Raw genomic sequence first — 17,725 nt, forward strand, 5'->3', positions numbered from 1 at the left:
TCTTTATACACAGGACTATATAAGGAATTAGAACCGCTACAGACAATTAATTTGCTTAATAAATGTGGACGTATTAAGGAGAGTGTGGATGAGGTGCAATGAAATGTCAAGTGATGAACAGCACCCTTCCTTCAAAATAAAATTTTATTTCATATAAATTCACATTCAACATTTGAGAAAACACATCCCTCCCAAACACACTGAATGCTACTTTTGACCTGTTACTTAAATAAGGTCAGTTTGAAATGATTTGCTTGGAAAAAGAATACCTTGCATGTGCTGGTAACACTAAGGAACCGATACTCGTGCAAATTATTTCATGAAGGAATGAGCCAAGGCTCACATTGGGTTATAGGAAAAAAAGGTAGACCCAAACTTAAAAACCTAAAAAGAGGGAGAAATGCTGCAATAAAACTCTCTGACAGTGGGTACAAACACCATGGGAGACTGAGAGGTTTGGCCCATTCAACGGGACACTAACAGACGCCATCAGCAAAAGGTCACGTTACAAACATGAGGTCACAACATGCATGTGATGGGTGGTGTTCACTTGTTAAGATGGGCAGTTCACAGGCTTGCACTGATTTAAAAATTAAAAAAAAGGAAAATAAAAAAATAAGATCAAACACAGAAAGAGACTATTTTACCCTCCAACTCACTTCCGAGTTCAAGCCCCCTTTGTGAACGAGCTGAGCTCCAACACGATGTATCTGAGAGTCGGGCACCATGAGGGGGGTCACTGCTACTGTTGCCACTGAGGGAAGGGGGTAGAAACAGAGTGAAGGGAAGGACTAAAGGGAGGGGTGGGGGTGAGGGTGGTGTCAGTTTATCTATACTGATAGTTCACATTGGGGTCCCCACGGCCATAGCCCACGGGGTTGTGGTAAGGGGCTGGGTTAGCACCATAACTCTGTCCTCCCTGTGTACTGTAACTTGACTGGCCACCATATCCTGCAAAAAAGACATTAGAAACCAATGAAAATAATGTAATTGGAAACACAACTTTATAATATGTACAGAATATCACAGTGGGCTCAAAGTAAACAATTGTCGGTGTGATTTAAGAACAACATAGCGGACATGGTCAAGTCTTCCCTATTTAATGCTCACCCTCATAACTGTAGTCTTGTCCCCCAGCACCTCCGGTGACCTGGCTGGGGTAGGCAGTACTGTAATTAGAGTATGCCCCCGGTGTCCCTGCTGAGGCCTGGCTGAAGTTCTTTTTGCCCTGACCGTAGCCTTGTCCATATGTGCCATAACCCCCCTGCCCCGGTGGAGGAGGGGTAGCCTGGTAGTTCCCTGGGGCAGCTCCAGGAGGTTTGCCCCCTGGATGCATAGGGGGCTTCTTGCCAGGAGGCTTAGAGGGGGGTGGTGTGGGTGTGTAACTGGAGTCAGATGAGTAGTAGGAGCTATAGCTGCCTGCTCCACCTGCTCCACTCTGATTGACTCCTGGGCTCCCTCCTCCTGAAGTGGAGCCACCGCCATTGGCTCCTCCATTGTTGTAGTAATCAGCTGTAAAGCAACAGAATAGGTAAATATACAGGTACAAAACACTGAACCAACAGCCACAGTCTACTGCAGAAAATAGTCATGACGTTCAAAATAACATGTTACAATAAAAATATCTAAAACAAGCACAATCGTTTCAGAACACCTTACAAAACCTTCCAAAATAGAAAAAAAATTAAAAAAAATTTTTTTTTAAAAACACATCCCTAAAATGCAGTTGGGGGAGGAAAAATGTAACACAAGGTATCAAATGTTTCGGAGGGACATTTATTATTAGTATTTTTTTTTTTTAAAAAAAGGAAAAAAAAAAAAAAAGGACATACAAAAAGACTCTTGATCTTTTACAATCTCAGTGCAAGACAGCGCCAGGCCAATGCAAATATTACAGTACAGGTGGCAACAAATACATATTTCTTCAGTTTAAAATACCAGTACTTGATGTACGAACCATGATTGAAACATTAAAATTTAAAAAACAAGCAATGCAGTGAAAACATTATAGGTGTGAAGGCTGTGGATAAATTCATGTTTTCAAAAAGGTGTCTGGGTTCAAATAAGGAAAGTAACGTTTACAGGTGCGTTTCTCTTTCTGTGGCAGACGTGTAGGTATAGACTCCAACTATAATCCATTCACATGATTAAAAAGTTCTCCCACAAAGGCATCCTTTGGGTGGGCGGAGGGGCGTCGTCCTGTCAGTCACCATCCTTCAGCGAATCAGATGGCTCTGGTGCTTTGGTCCCATGTAACTGACAGGGGCAGCAGCTTAGAGTAGACCACAGGTTTATAGGTTTCTCAAGTCCTTCAGTTTGTTTAGACTGGTGAAGGCAAATTTAGGGAGGCAGTTTTCATCCATAGGAGAGTGGGATTTGGAAAAGAGGAGAGAGGTTCAGGCGCAAATGAGGTACTCGGAAAGGCAGTTCTGAGGAGAGGGAGTTCTGAGTCCATGGGTGACACGTAAAGAGGGAGTTCATATTGCTGAATGCTACAGACTCTCCCATCCTTTATCTTGCGTGCGTGCGTGCGTATGGGTGGGTGTGTGTATGTGTGAGCGTGTGTGCATGTATGTGTGAGTGTGTGCGTGTGCGTGTGTGTGTGTGTATACACATGTATGCTTTATGTTGCAAACTCGTGGTAGCCATAGCAGTCTGAGACAAAGTCACCTAAAGAGTAAGACAGAGCAGAGAAGGAAAATATTAGATGGTTTTGCCTGCCGCCATCCAGAAATGGCATATGCCAGTTATTTCAATTAGTGGTCCATCTTTTTTTTTCCATTTGCGTCAATTTCTTGACATTTGACATAAAAGGCAGTTTTAGATTTCTCTGCTCCTGTCACCCCATGAAGGTGTGTCCTCAGAACATGCTACTGAGAGGTTGAAGGGGGGGGGGGGGGGCCTCATTTTCAGCAAAGAACACTTTTTTTTTATTTTTTTATAGGTGGTCATCCAAGTCCCATGGCTTCACAAAGCAGAGAAATTTAAAATCGTCGCAAAGAAATGTAGCACAGAATATCCTTGTTAAATGTATGCATACATTCAATATACACACACTCTCTACATCAGTGCCTCAGTATTTTTAGTGTGTCGCTGGTGATGGTCACGTTTTTGAGAACTTAATTTATTTATTTTGGAATGAAGGAACTGTCAAGACGCTTTTGGAGAACAGAGCCACCTCCAAAATCTTTGCCACTTCACAGATGTTAACAACAGACTGTATAAAACACATCCTAGTTGTATTAACATGTATTAAATATTTTTGAAAAGTACTTGAGGTTTTTCCCAAGACCGCATGTAAAAATGGACATGGCTAACTAACCAATAAAGGGAATGGCAAGTCTCCAGAGAATGGTATATTGACAAAATAAATGTCAAGATAAATCTGAATACATCTAAAGGAAAAGAGATCTCAGTAAAAACTTTTTTTTACAAAAAAACTGTTGATTTTGGACATTTCAACAAAACTGAAAAGCTTGTTTTTAGTGGCCAAACATCTAGGAGTTGACGGTAGGGGAGACTTAACAGAAATACTCACTATATCCCGAGTTCGCATTGTTTCCATATCCATATGTTCCATAACCACCTAGAGAAAAAACATTACAAGTAGATTACAAGTGGCAGTACATAGAACATATTTCAGGAAATTTAAGAATGATTAATATCAGAGGCATAAATATGCAAGATATGCTTTACCTTGATTATAGCCACCGCCATTATTAAAACCTCTGCCCCGCCCCCTGCCTCTCCCCCTCCCTCTGCCTCTGGGATTGGCAGCGGCGTCAGCTGGGGGTCCGCCCATCATGCCGAAACCTTGAGCATGCTGCGTTGGAACAAATCAATACTCTCAAGTCTCTCGCTACACTTATCAAAGGGGTAAGTAGATTAGCTCAAATCTTGACAAAAAAATAAATATTTAAACCGCAGTGTGGACAAGATAAGACATACAATATCTGATCAGTGACAGCCTGGCTAAGCAACTCATGCGGATTTTGCTAAATCCTGACACACTCCAAAGAGAGGGGTGTGTGTGTGTGTGTGTGTGTGTGTGTGTGTGTGTGTGTGTGTGTGTGTGTGTGTGTGTGTGTGTGAGTGAGAGAGAAAGAGAGAGAGAGAGAGAGACACAAACGACTCACCATGGTAGGGAGCTTCTTCTTTTTGGTCACTTCGGAGATGGAGCCCTCAGGGAAGAGCCTCTCGAGGGCAGCCAGGGCAGCATACGCCTTGGCCACCTTCTTATTGGAGCCGGAGCCCTGAAACTTCTGTCCGTCAATCTCCACCTGCAGAACCAGCAACAGATCGTCAGCTATATACACAAGTCCAACACTGGTTATAGAAGTCAAAAAGCAAGTGATGAGAGTGTAGCAGATAAAGGAAATAGCAATTTAAGGTCAAAGAAAGGGGAAGTGGAGAACGCATGCAGTAAATCTGTGACTGAGACACAAACGACAGAAGGTGAAGAGAAACAAAGCAGAATACGAGGCTACAGAAGAAGACAACATAAATACTGTCCGATTGGCAGGGAGGGATCTGTATCTGTGAGGGAAAGTTCACAGATACACGAGGTGAATAAGAGACAAAGTTCATGGTTGGAATAGAAGGAAGATAGAGAAATGGAGAGTGGGATTTACCTCCATGACAAAGCGCTTATCGTGGCTTCCGCCCGTCTCGGAGATGAGCTCGTACTTGAGGCCACGGCGCTTCTCGTTGAGCTCCATCACAGGATTCTTACCATGCTTGGTCAGGATGGGGCCCTGCTGTCTGGCACTCTGTTATGAAGAGGGTAGACATGAAAAAAAAAACATGTTCAAACAGGATGCCCAAAACAAGCATTTGTTCACAGAGAGACACAGAAAAAACGCTCATCCGATACCCACATTAGGTGAGGTGGAGGCAAAGAAACTAGTTGCCACTATAGGCAATAGTCATGCCTTTATAGCACGCATTAGAAACAAGCGGTTCAGTTTAAAAAGAAGCCGACTTGTTCATGAGCATTGATATGGAACGGTGATTAAACTTTTCTTTACCAGATCTACTTCAAAAGGTGTCCCGTTATTTAGAATTAATAGCCACTCTACCAGCCAATAAGAAAAGAGTACTACTTCTCTCTGGGTGATAAAGGACATTAGGTATTAAACTGCCTTACTTGGTTAAGTCACCCTGTTGCATGACTTCCCAATATCACTTGTCCTGAAAAGGACACTCGGCAGTGCCTGCTCTTGCATGAAAGGGGCTCTAGCCTCTTTGAAGCAACCCCAGTGAACTTAGGCCCTTATATTAGACAACAGGATCTGCCATGATCTTTAACAACTATTAATACTGTAAGGGCCAGTCAAACCAAAAGCTTGAACACATGGCACTTCTGAATCAAAAAGTCCAGCAAAGGTAGTCCAAAGATATTAACAGAGTCGCAAGGTTAGACAAGGACTGGCTAGCAGTTGTGCAGAGGGCTCCAAGCATCACTGAATGTCCAAGCTCAAAAAAGCCTGAAACCTGAGACGTCCCGGGAGAGGGTCCAAGGCAGTAATGGGACGCTCCAGAGGTCAGCGCCCGGCCTTACCTCAGCAGTATCTGTGGCCTCTGTCTTGGCTGTCGCAGTGGCAGTGTCGGCTTCGGCTGGGGTGGCCACAGGTTTCGTGTCTTCCTCGCTGATGGCCGTCTCCTCAGTCTTCACCGGCTCAGCTGCCTTCTGCTCCGCGCCTGTTGGCAGACCCATATCCTGCAGGACCTGTAGGGAATAACCAGAGTTAAATTACACCATCACTCAGAAGTTTGGTGGAACTTTGGTTTCATGGGAAAAATGTGTTTTCTTTTGTTAAAATGTTATTTTCTCGTGGCTCCCTTCCAGCTGCTACAGGCTATAAATCATTTTGTTGCTAATGCAAATCAGCGGTCGTCTAGCCCAAAACTCCTCTGATTAACGTAATTTTGCTCCCAAACTAAAGTTTAAAACTCATCATCTGTAAATAGATCCCAGTTTGTTTTGACTCCGGATCTTTCCTTTATTGTTGTAAATGACTACAAATGAGCCATCTCTTGCTAAAATAATGTAATATCTACGTAATCATACAGAAATCCATTATCAGCAACCATCCTTCCTTTGTTCCAATGGAACGTTGTGTTTGCCAATCCCAGTTTATTATTTTAAAAATCTAACAGATCGTTAGAAAACCATTTTGCAATTCTGTTAGCACATCTGGAAACTTTTGCCCTAGTTTAAAAAGTAATCTAACTGTCCTTTAAACAAGTTGAGAATCTGGGGCATCAGCTATTGTGGGTTTGAATTAAAGGTAAAATGGCCAGAAACACAGAACTTTCGATAAAGTGACTCCAAATGTTTGAATGGCCATGTAAAATGTATCGATGATTGAATCATGAAACTGGATTAAAGTAGTAGCAACCATGAAACCAGTGATGAGAAAAGGAATGCACTTTATTTCTCTGCTCCTTAAGTCTGAATGCATGCAAGTTCTACTGTGGATAGACTAGGAACCCATACAGCAGAGGCCCAGCAGAACACCCTCCCTCACCTTGACAGCCACATGCAGTTTGGCAGTGCGTTTGGATGGACCGGAGGCCTCAAATGTTTTCCCATCCACCTCCACAGCCATGGTGAACACTGGCACGTGCACGGGCCCCGTCTGGGAGATGAGCTTGTACTGCAGCCCCGGCTTCAGCTGGTTCAGACGCATGAGTGCATTCATGGCCTGTGGAGGTTCTGCCTTCTCCTCAGGAGCTGTGGCGGACACAAGGGGATCACATGAGAAATCTTACAGTTTGTTGATTTATTTATTTATTTGTCCTTTTCAGAACTGAGGTGAAACTATTTTCCAGAATGAGGGATGGGAGGGCGTGTGAAGTCATGGAACAAGTGAGCCAGGTGAACTCACATTTCTTCTGTAGCTTCTTTTTCTTCTTGTTGGGGCTCTTGTCATCGTTGGTCTCTTCCTCCTCGATTGGGCGTTTCATTGGAGGGGCGTAGGCTGTGCTGGGAGGGATCTGAACTGCAGGTGCAGATTATGCATACCAATCTTGATTTTCAACAGGACTCAAGTTAAACCACTCATAATAATTTGCCACTTTCCTACAGGGTTATCTAGGCAACAGATTAATTAAATCATCAAAAAAAAAAAAAACCCTTTCAGAACATTAGTAATACTAGATCATTTTGTAAATCGTACCTGTGTAGTCAATGGGGGTCTCACTCTTGGGTTTCTTGGGCATCTTCGAGGGCAGGGGATCCATGCCCAGGACTTTGTGTAGCTGGCCAAAGGCTGAGAGCCTGAGCGCATGCTACAAATCAACAAAACAGAGAGGGGTCACCTACAGGGATCACACCTCATATGATAAACAAATCGTGTTGCTGATATGAACAGTGGCACTGCCAGGTGCAGAAAGAAGATATGCCTTCAGAGCCACCCAGCTGCTGAGGTTTACCTGAGCACTCTGTGTAATGTCCTCCCTCTGTTGGCGGTCCATGTGACCAATAGCATCTGTCAGCTCTTTTTCACATGGGTCACAGATCCCAGAACCATCTGGAACAAAATATGAAAAGTGAAAGACCTGAGAGCTTCGTTTCCAAATAGCTTCCTGATCAATAGTTCCTGGTTCCCTTTCTTCCCTTCCTGTCTGAGGGTGTGGGCTTACCTGCCATCAGGATGCCATAAGCCAGGCACTCCAATACCCTCCTAAGAGCCTCGCCGGCTCCCATTGGACGGTTCCCTGTGCCAATGGCTTTCTCACAAAGGAGCTCTAAGGGCTTTCCAGGAGAAACACATACAGAGTTATGTGTAATTTGGCATAGCGGTGAGGGAAAAGCAAACCAAACACACACCTTATGATGAGGATTAAAAAAACTGACAAGAGGCCTGTTGGGCTCTGTGTGGCCACTCACCCATCCGCGCAGAGGTGCCCACACTGGGAGACGTGCACAAAGGTCCCTCAGGATACGGATGACAATGACACAGGAGCGCAGTCCGTTGGCCCTGGCCTAGAAAAACAGATAGGGGGCAAACAAAGGCACACTGCCGTTAAAAAAGAAGAAGTCACAAACAGGCACTTCAATGAAAAATTGAAATCGCACAAAATATTTATTGCTGAAGTTGCTATTTTTTTTTTCAGATATTTTAAGCTAATGCACCTTTCTGCAGTGGCAATTGCAAAACCAATGAGGAAAGCAAAAACGGAAATTTACATTCACGGGAAAACTAAATATTCACAAAGGTGATCAGGTTACAGTGAGAGGAACTAATCTGTTGTCTTGTTCTTTGAGTGTTTGCTCTTCCATAATGCCCTTTAAGGAAAAAACAACAGTGCCAACTCATCAGGGCACCAGGTCCATAATCGTTCCTTTTCTGTTGACGTGCAAAATAAAATGTCCTGTTGAACAAATTATCTTGAATTCCATCTACCCAAAAGACATGATTAAAAACAAAGTGTCAAACCCATTTTAAAACAAGAAATGAAAACTGTATAAGGTGCAATATTCCTTAGGAAGGCACACAGAAAGCGGCCAGACAACCAGAAAGCAGCCAGAGCAAGCGGGGGTGAGGGGTGAAGGAGTGGCTACGGACGCTACAAGGACAGGCCGCAGAGATGAAACATTAGCATGTCCAGTAATAAGAGTGAGAGAGGAAAAGGACGACACTTTCCGGGACTACAAATGGCAACCGACAGCAATGTCATCTGCAGCAAGAGCGTTAGTTCACTTGCCTTTCAACTATGATCAGATGGCATGAATAATACATAGGTGGTGTGTCTAAGGTAAGCGGGTATTAATTAAAAACAAACAAAAATAAATAAATAAACAAAAAAAGGACACCTTGAAACACTGAAAACATCACAACTTATATTAGAAATATTGCACCAGACATCAGTCCTTCCATTCAGTACAAAATACAGGTGAAGACTAAATTTAAAAGCAAACCTGATCCAGCCAGATGTTAGGGAATTTTCTGCATTTCTGCTGACTAGACATACTGAGCTCAAGGCAAATCATGTTCTTGCTTGAGTGAGACAGCAATTAAGTTGGTTACATGAGGGAAACATTAAGTGTTTCCAACATTTAAAGAAAACATCCAGTGAGAAGAAAATAGCAATGGAGGTGGCGAACTCCATTAAAAAGAAAAAGAAAACGAAAAAACCACACAGTTTTAAAACAAACGAACACACAGCGTGAAATAAAACTCAGAACTACAGTAAGACAAATAAAGACAAGATGCAAACCTGGAACCACTTGGCGTGGCGAAGAGACGCCAAGGCAGTAAGGCATTTCTGCCTGTCCAGAACATCCGGGGGATCGTTGACTGTTAGCGATTCTATTGGCAGGTGGAATAAGAAGACAAGGTACAGTTTGACCAAGGGGTTTCTGTCACACGGCCAGGGGGAAGAGGCAGATTTTCCCAAACCACAGGCAGCAGGGGGAAGGGGAGGGGGAGCTCCCCCGCAGTAAAAAACAAAAATGGTACGACCCTTCTAGGGTTGTCCTGACTACACATGAGAGGAAAAAGGAAAACCCACCAGCCGGTAAAGACCTGATGAGAACTAGTTAAGTTCCATCAATCTGAGTGGGGACCGTCTTCACACTGCAAGCAGTGCAGGCAGTTTACTTTTTACTAAGATGTCATGCATGTATGTTCACAGTAGTGGGTGGATGTCTAATGGAGGGAATCTAAGGCATGTCCACACACTCAGTCTCAGTGCAGGGAAGTCAGAAAAAAAATGACAAAAATGTCTTATCGAAATGTAACAACAGGGGGTACAGCCCCACCCCTTCGTCCCTTCTCAGGTCTACTGCCTTGCCCCTTCCGAGACAGAGATCGTCCAGTTGGTCAAAGGTCCAGCGTCCCTAAAATTGACAAACTAGAAGGCTTGACAGAGAGAATCAGATTTTGAACCACAGGGAAGCAATAATCAGATGCACAAAAAGGTTAAAACAAGTCCACACTGCAGCAAAATTGATGGTGCCCCAGCTTGAATAACTAGACGTCTGGTCGTCTGAGTGTAGGGTTACAGATAGGGCTAGGTTCACTCCTCATCGCTGTGTCTATCCTTGACCAACTAGTTGTTCAAGTCGCAGAATATCCGTTACCCTTTCCAAAAAAACTTGCTGGTATAAAACGCACAAGTCAACGTGGGTATAACCGTGAAATTGCTACTTGAATAGGTGATGTGTCCACCTTGCAGAGCTTAAGCCCCTAGCGTTACCTATAACCCACTTTGCCTTTTATTCTACTGAAAGGCAGTTTTTGTTAGGTCTAAGCAACACCGCTTTCTTTAATCCTGTGCAACTCATTTTTGCTGCAATGCAAACTGTTCCACTATCGTTCACTGTAAAAACACATGCAAACAAGTCTGTGTTTTTTTTTTTTTCCTGTTTTCCCATTTCTCAGTAAGCCTTCATTAAATCGATTCTTTGGGGGAAAAGAGAAGAACATTTTTTTTTTTTTTTTCCATGAACACCACTGTCCCTGGAGCCTTTCTATACTGTATATTGGGCCATCAGAAATGCACATCACATTACATGGAACTACGAGACTTCATGTGGGGCTATAAACATAGCAATAACTTTTCATTTCAACACAGTCCCTACACATCCCCTAGCTCCATTGAAGGCCCAATAAACAATATCTGCCTAAGCTCTAGATCTCACCCTGTCTCCTGTCCTTCCTTCTGCTCTGTTTCAGCATGGTCACCTGTCCCCTGTCCTTTAGGGGAGAAAGGGTTGAGATAGACATCACGTCACATCCTCAACCCCAGAGGAACTCCTACCTCCGGCTGCCTGTTTCTCGGCCTCTTCGCGCACCACAGGCGACGTCAGGTGGATGGTAAGGGTGAGGGGTTGCTCCTTGGAGTTCTTGATGACGATGCTGGCATCGCGAATGGATGCCGTGACCTCGTACTTCTCCTCTGTGATCAGCTGAACGTAGAGGAAATGCAGAGGATGGAATATGGAGGCCGTGTAATCAGTATGTGCTCACAAACACATGCAACACAATAGAGTACGTAGCGTTGTCAAGGCAGTAATTTCCCAGGATCTAAACAAACCGATCTAATCATAGTGGTGCCCATAGTGGTGGCTTTCTCAACCTATTTAAAGAATTTTACAACGTTTCAAGACGTTAGTATAATTTTCTTTACACTGTAGGAATCACATACTGCAACAAATAGTCATATCAACACAATCAAATTTGTGACTACAGACTTATTTTACAGACGTATTTTAGCAAGGGTTTCCGTAAAAGAGACCTGCAAATAACTTCATAAAGAAATTCTTAAATTCACGGACGTGTCTTGGCTTTATTTTTTTTGACGCAAAAAACGTCACTCAACAGCCGCTAGCATTTGATAAGGCGTGAAATATCCACTGGGATTTTGTTTCTTACTATTACACCTGACAGGGAATCTGTGTTTTGTTGCTAAGCGGCTGCCTAGCAGGTAAAACACGTTTAAACTGCTGTAGCCTACATTTAAAAGCAATTTATGAGGTAGAAACGATGCCACATGTCTAAATACAATGCTGTCGATGCCACTTCAAAAGTTTGTTTAGATCTAGGTGACACTGTAGTCATGGAAAAGGAACGTCACACTTTGGTACTCTATAAAATAAGATAACAGGAATGATTCCAATAATGCGTGGGCCAAAAATAATGCAACATCAAAATTATTTCACCATACATACATAAGCTGCCTACACCATCACATTCCATACATGCAAACAACTACCATACCTTCAGTTGCACTCCCAGGTTGTCTGACACTTTTTTGAGCAGGTTGATGGTCGGCTTGTCTTTGCACAGAAGGACCAGCTCCAAGTCCAGGTCACCCTTCAGAAGCAGGCCTTTGGCCACCAGCCCGACTCTCATGACTCCACGCAGAGACCGTGTGGGCTGCTCCACAGATTTTGTCTCACTAAAAAACATGGGAGAAGCCAAGAATGAGCATTAGGCTGGAAAGAGAATGCTGGAAAGACAATACTGAGGCAGCAGATTAAGGTTCACTAAATAGACAGATCTACACACAGCCAGTCAGGTATGGGGCGAAAGCTTTTAATTAGAAGCCAAAGATAACAAGAAGCAGCCTGTCATCCACTGAACCGGGAAATACATTGCACGTCGCTGACCTTCTAAGTCAGACACTAATGCCTCTGCAGCCCTCCCCCTGGACGCCCTCCTCACCTCTCTTTGTCTGCCCCGTCTCCTTCTCCCCCGCTAGGCTTGGCAGCCACGCGCTCCTGCTCGTCCAGCCAGTCGGACACGGCCTTGAGGGCCCGCTCCGTGTGGGACACCATGTTCTGGACGGCCTCCAGCTCCTCCTGTGTGGGATACACAGCCGAGTGCTTGGCCATGACGTGCCGGTCATCATTCACAAAGATTCGCATGGAGCGATGGCGTGGCAGGGGAGGCTGAAAGAGATGGAGGAAACTTTTTAAAAAATCTGTAGTATTCACGTAGTGAGTAAATGGGAGGAACAGTGGTGTAAGTAGCTCTCAAACTGCCACTGTAGGTACACAAGATTACAAAAAGGTTGAGGCAAAAGCAGAAACGGCTTGATATTTCCACCAGGTAAACAAAAAACCATGCTCGTGTAAGGCTCAGAAAGAGGATGGTGATTGTGGCAAATGATTATGACAAAATAGCACTCCAGTGCAGATGCCAGATGGGGCTTGTTAGTCAAATAAATGTATCTATGTAGTGAGCTTATAACACTTATAAGAAGATGCTGCAAACAAATAACCACACTGCAAACAAAAACAAATCAGATTACAGTATTTTTTACGGCATCTCTAACTAAAGTCAACAGCATATGGACAAAAAGAACAAGAGCATTTACCATGATTTCCTGGAAGGGCAACCCACAGGTACAGAATGGCAGTGAAATATGTACTTTGGCAGATGTTCTTTTGCAGCTTGGCAATGCTGGCTCAAGACCTGTTGAGACACCCAACAGCGCCACTTATTTACAGCAAAACTGTCTGAAACACCAACATGTAAAGGTAAAGCACATTCAAATACAGAGTTCTGCAGTGTTTCCCAGAGAACTGAATTCCATTTGTGGTGGTTGGTTTGCAGAATGAACTTGAATGCAACTGTTTTTAACAAATTAGCACGGCGTGGTTATGATGCTAACCAAATTTAAGCACAATTTAGTACAACCTGGAAAATCATTGTGTGGTGGTCAATGTTGATATTGTGGTGGGCCACCACAAATAAGTCAATGTAATGGTAAACACTGTTTTGAACCGGCAGGGATGGAAAAACTAGCATCAAACAACAAGATTAATAATCTGCCCTTTGGCCTAACGACTGAGATCATGATAGAGACGTTGTGTACCATTTGGCCATGTAAATGTGTACCATTTTCATTCATATAAATGCTAAAATGTGAAAAGTTTCACCACTTCATTGACATGCTTAACAATAGATTATTTCAGACTCCAGAGATGTGATTCGCATCTTATGAAACACAATCTTTATAAGAATTGATTTCCTAGGCATCACAGCACATCCCATCTAAAATAGCTTTCACCCAAAAAAAAACTATGGGGTTCAGAGGAAGCCAGAAGCGGTTTCCAAAATAACATAGGCGATGTTGAACGCCTACAAGCCTACATTTGTTAGAAGCCTACATTTCGGAGCGTGTGCGCTCAAAGACACTTCCCGAAGATGAAGGGACAGGTCACTTGAGTTTTTTGATGAAAAACACACAAGGGCCATGTCATTTCATATAGCAGGCATTTGGATGTTTGAACACTTGCAGTAGGGCAGTCTTTGTGCGTGTATCAGAAATCTCATGCCCATAATAATGGCAGACAACCTGAAATCTTCGGCACAGAGCTGTTAACGTTATTCGATCACTCGTCGTCACTATTCTTCATACCTTACAGATTTCTTTATTCACAAGTGCCACAATGTTCAGTGAGAGAACAATCCAACTCCACTCTCGTCTTAATCTGGGATATACATTGGATAATGTAAATGAAATCTTAGTTTACTAGCGACACGTTAGCCGTTTCCTGCTACAGGTTGCTAGCAACAGAACGCACAAATTAAATGAAAGATTGCTAGCTAACAATAGCAAGCCTTATCGTGCAAATCAATTTTCCTGACCGACAAACACGTGTTGATGGAGAAAACGACGAATGAGATTAACGTTAACTTTAAGTAATAGTAAATAAAATATTAACAGCGCAATCCGCCATTTCAAACCGTGTTCATTGAGCTGTAGCGTTGCCTTGGTGCCAATGGGGTTAGTATGTAACCTTAATGTTAACGTTACCTCGTCGCTATGCGCTTCTAAATAATTATAATTGCCAGCATTAGTATTACACAAACCATCTGAGTAATCTTATGCAACTTGTAAACTAACCGAATCTATGTGATGTGTTGTGCAGATTGATTAATGTGTGGACGAAGGTGCACCATCAACAACAGGGCCATTTGGGTAACATAATGTTAGCTAGCTAACGTTAGCGAGGCTTCGTTAGTAGCCTACGTGTTGGGTATATTAAAATGGTCGTGACAACACTGCCACTTACCCTAGAAAACCCATGTTAGAAAACTATGGATCGTTACTTTCGGTCACTAATTTCATAATCCAATGAGTCAAACATAATTCACATAGTCGATTGTGTGAACGCAGCAGTTGTTTATAGCAAAGTTAGCATGCCTCTCACAAATAATACAAATACAGGCACGAGATCATCCACTTGGTGAGTGAGCTAACTTGGCTAGCGATAGCTAATAAATGTCTGTATTGGGCTTGGTGACCAGCTGAGCACTGAAACAAAGGCAGTGCATTTACATATAACCACCTTGTATATTGACATATAGCTGCAGTTAAAGTTATAAGTATATTTCTTGTGCATCAATGAACATTTAAAAGCAACACAAAATATATGTACCGTTAACGTTTCCTAGGTAATATTGACCTTTTACTTACCAGCACCTACGACGGTCTTCTTTTGACTGGTTAAAAAAAACCTTGCCGAACAGAGTGAGAGACGAGGGTATCCAGAACACCAATGAGATTGACTGAATTTACCATGTGACTACAGCTCCACCAATTGCGTAAGATCTTTCGATTCCCATCGGAAAGCCTCATCACCAACCTTTTCTGGCTCAGATACAGCCCCCTATGATGGCTCCTCAGACAGGTGAAAAATCAAAGGTAGCTTCAACGTGAAGTGTAGGCCCTGCCAGTTTTCTGAATTGAGTCTAACTTTGAATCCAGCATAATAAACCCATGGTAAGGCTTAGACAGCAGACAAACTGATGCAATCTTCTTCAATTCAGAACATTTGGAGCTTATTTCAATCAAAGACTGCATGCCAACCTTTTTTTTACATGATTGCTGGTAACTGCCCTGACAGAGACCCTTGCAGAGACTGCGACTGGCTGACAGTAGGCTGCAGCAACTGTGGCACAGACTATGGAAATGCCCCATCAACTTTTTTTCTTGTGAGTCTCATGAATTTCGTTTTGACCGTTCAGACTGAAGGACATGGAGGTGCCAAAATTAAAATAGTCAGATTTCACGTGACATATGTTCACACATTTATGAAATAATCAGATATGTGTCACATTAACTGAAAAAAGTAAACTCAAGTCAAGTTTATTGATAGCGCATTTCATACAGGTAATGTGCTTTACAAACAGAAGTAAACAGTAATAAAGCAAATAAAAGCATATAAGGGCAGTAGTCAAATAATAGTTTAAAAGGTAAAGATCATAATAAAAAGAAAACTTAAAACACAAGGTAGAATCATATAAAAATAAAGAATAATTAAAAAGACAAAATAAAAGGCACAAAAGGCCTGTAGCAGCATAGTCAAAAGCTTGACAAAGAAAAACGTTGGGTTACGGATGTAACCTTGGTTCTGTGAAGGAAAGAAAGGCTGCCAGACGGCTAGCCCAGAGGGCTGAAATATAATCCGAATTCCAGAGCCGGACTAGCCTGGCTAGCGCCACCACTTCTCAATGAGACGTGGTCTGGGAACCAAACGTTCATTTTCTCGTATTTGAAAAAAATGCCCAGATCCGTTTATTGGGTGCCACGGATGTCTATCAAATGCGTCTGTGCATAGCTCATCATCGTCTTGCTTTCCCCCCTGTTCTGTGATTGGTTCCCTATCTCAGGCGAAAATTTGCTCCATGGTCTCCAGGCTGCCTTAGCAGTGTGAATCAAATCGCGCGCAAGGCAGCATGGGAACACCCAGGCTAGAGCCGGACAGTAACGGAGTACATTTACTTGAGTACAGTACTTGAGTACAATTTTGAGGGATCTGTACTTTACCGAGTATCATTTTTGGGGAGTACTCATGACTTTACTCAAGTACATTTGAGAGGCAAATATTGTTTACTCTTTACTCCGCTACATTTCTATCCATAACCGTGAGTACCCGTTACTTCTTCTAAAAAAAAAAGAAAAAAGAAAAATCTTGGATACCCTCAATTTGTTGTTTCCCTCTCAAACGTGATTGGATTGTGCAGGCGCCACTGATTGGGACAGCCTATCAGCAATCACCTTCAGCTTTCCGCCAAAGTCAACTCCATGGTCAGATTTAGATAAGAGACGAAACCATGGACGAAACAATCGATGAATACGCAGCAGGTCCATCCCGGGAATATGCCAACCATGGCCCCACCTCGCCAGACTATTTCAATTTTCTGAACAAGTTAATGATAGTTTTCACTTCAAATGTTTAAATTACAAAATAGTATTTTGTATTTAAAATACGTATTTTAAATACATGTATTATAAATACTGCCCATCCCTGGCAACATGGTAAAAAGATGAAAATGACTTGATTTTACTTTCAATTCTTTTTACATTCTCTAAGGTATTAACATTAACATTTTTCATAACTCCATGTAGGACGTTTCTGTACATAAATGTAAGCACTGTGGCAGTAGTAATGCAATATTTAGAAAATGTACTCTTGTACTCTTGATACTCAAGTACTTTTAAAAACAAGTACTTCAGTACTTTTACTTAAGTAGACATCTGACTGTTGTACTTTTACTTGTACTTGAGTAAAATTTAGCAAAGGGTATCTGTACTTTTACTCAAGTAATGAAACTGTGTACTCTGTCCACCTCTGCCGAATTCTGAGGAAGACTTATATCAAAACATTACCCACGTGAGTGTGTCGCGTCACCGAATATTAGCCAGAGTGCGGCACACAGTCATCCTCATTCAATCCTGAATGCGAAGTCCAGAGTGACGACAAAGTCTGGCAGCCTTTCTTTCCTTCACAGAACCAAGGTTACATCCGTAACCCAACGTTCTGTTTCACTCAAGAAAGGCTGCCAGACGGCTATCCCAGAGGGCTGGAATACATGTATGTCACAACGTCACGGAGGACGGACCACCCAGCAGAGTTCAATAATGGCAGGACAAAAAAAAATCTTTCAGACTTTTATAGAATGCTGCACACAAGAGCATCCATCTGGAACTCTGTAGGATACTCAGTTAAGAACTCAAAACTACATTCCCGAAAGATAAGCAGGATGTCCTAAGGAGTAGAACCTGGCAAAGGTTGAAGCCCAGCAAGCTGCTTGGCAAATCTCATTCAAAGGAACTCCTTTCAGGAGAGCCCACGACGTAGCAATACCCCTTGTCGAATGGCCACTGCCGTTGTATAGGTGCAGAGAGTCCCGACAGCTCATAAGTGCACTTAATAGCCTCCACCACCCAGTGCGACAATCTCTGTTTGGAAATGGCT

The 17,725-nt window shown here is 42.8% G+C and overlaps 1 protein-coding gene across 4 annotated transcripts; it reads right to left on the bottom strand.

Moving 5' to 3' along the window:
- Window positions 1–126: 126 nt before the first annotated feature.
- Window positions 127–15,046, bottom strand: ilf3b (interleukin enhancer binding factor 3b). 4 transcript variants are annotated; one of them, XM_042085443.1, is made up of 19 exons: window positions 14,941–15,046; window positions 12,832–12,929; window positions 12,177–12,403; window positions 11,730–11,910; window positions 10,771–10,918; window positions 9,226–9,317; window positions 7,895–7,990; window positions 7,648–7,759; window positions 7,438–7,532; window positions 7,182–7,293; window positions 6,891–7,004; window positions 6,531–6,736; window positions 5,561–5,728; window positions 4,632–4,769; window positions 4,137–4,280; window positions 3,697–3,823; window positions 3,539–3,586; window positions 1,111–1,512; window positions 127–951 (listed from the first exon to the last, which is right to left on the bottom strand). In XM_042085443.1, the coding sequence occupies exons 2-19, from the start codon at window positions 12,832–12,834 to the stop codon at window positions 827–829; spliced, it is 2,538 nt and encodes an 845-aa protein (XP_041941377.1). In that variant the 5' UTR covers window positions 12,835–12,929; window positions 14,941–15,046; the 3' UTR covers window positions 127–826. The 4 variants fall into 4 exon arrangements, with proteins under 4 accessions (XP_041941377.1, XP_041941375.1, XP_041941376.1 ...); XM_042085441.1 differs by having other exon boundaries at window positions 7,438–7,535; XM_042085442.1 differs by having other exon boundaries at window positions 7,438–7,535; window positions 14,930–14,957.
- Between the last annotated feature and the right edge of the window lie 2,679 nt (window positions 15,047–17,725).

Source organism: Alosa sapidissima, chromosome 3 (genome assembly GCF_018492685.1).
Source record: "Alosa sapidissima isolate fAloSap1 chromosome 3, fAloSap1.pri, whole genome shotgun sequence".
Classification (NCBI taxonomy): domain Eukaryota; kingdom Metazoa; phylum Chordata; class Actinopteri; order Clupeiformes; family Clupeidae; genus Alosa; species Alosa sapidissima.

Coding starts and splice junctions, on each gene's coding strand:
- ilf3b (XM_042085441.1), bottom strand. Junction 9,318..10,770: donor CGAGAAACAGGCAGCCGGAG/GTAGGAGTTCCT, acceptor ACCTGCCAATAG/AATCGCTAACAGTCAACGAT. Junction 7,991..9,225: donor GCCACGCCAAGTGGTTCCAG/GTTTGCATCTTG, acceptor CTGTTTTTCTAG/GCCAGGGCCAACGGACTGCG.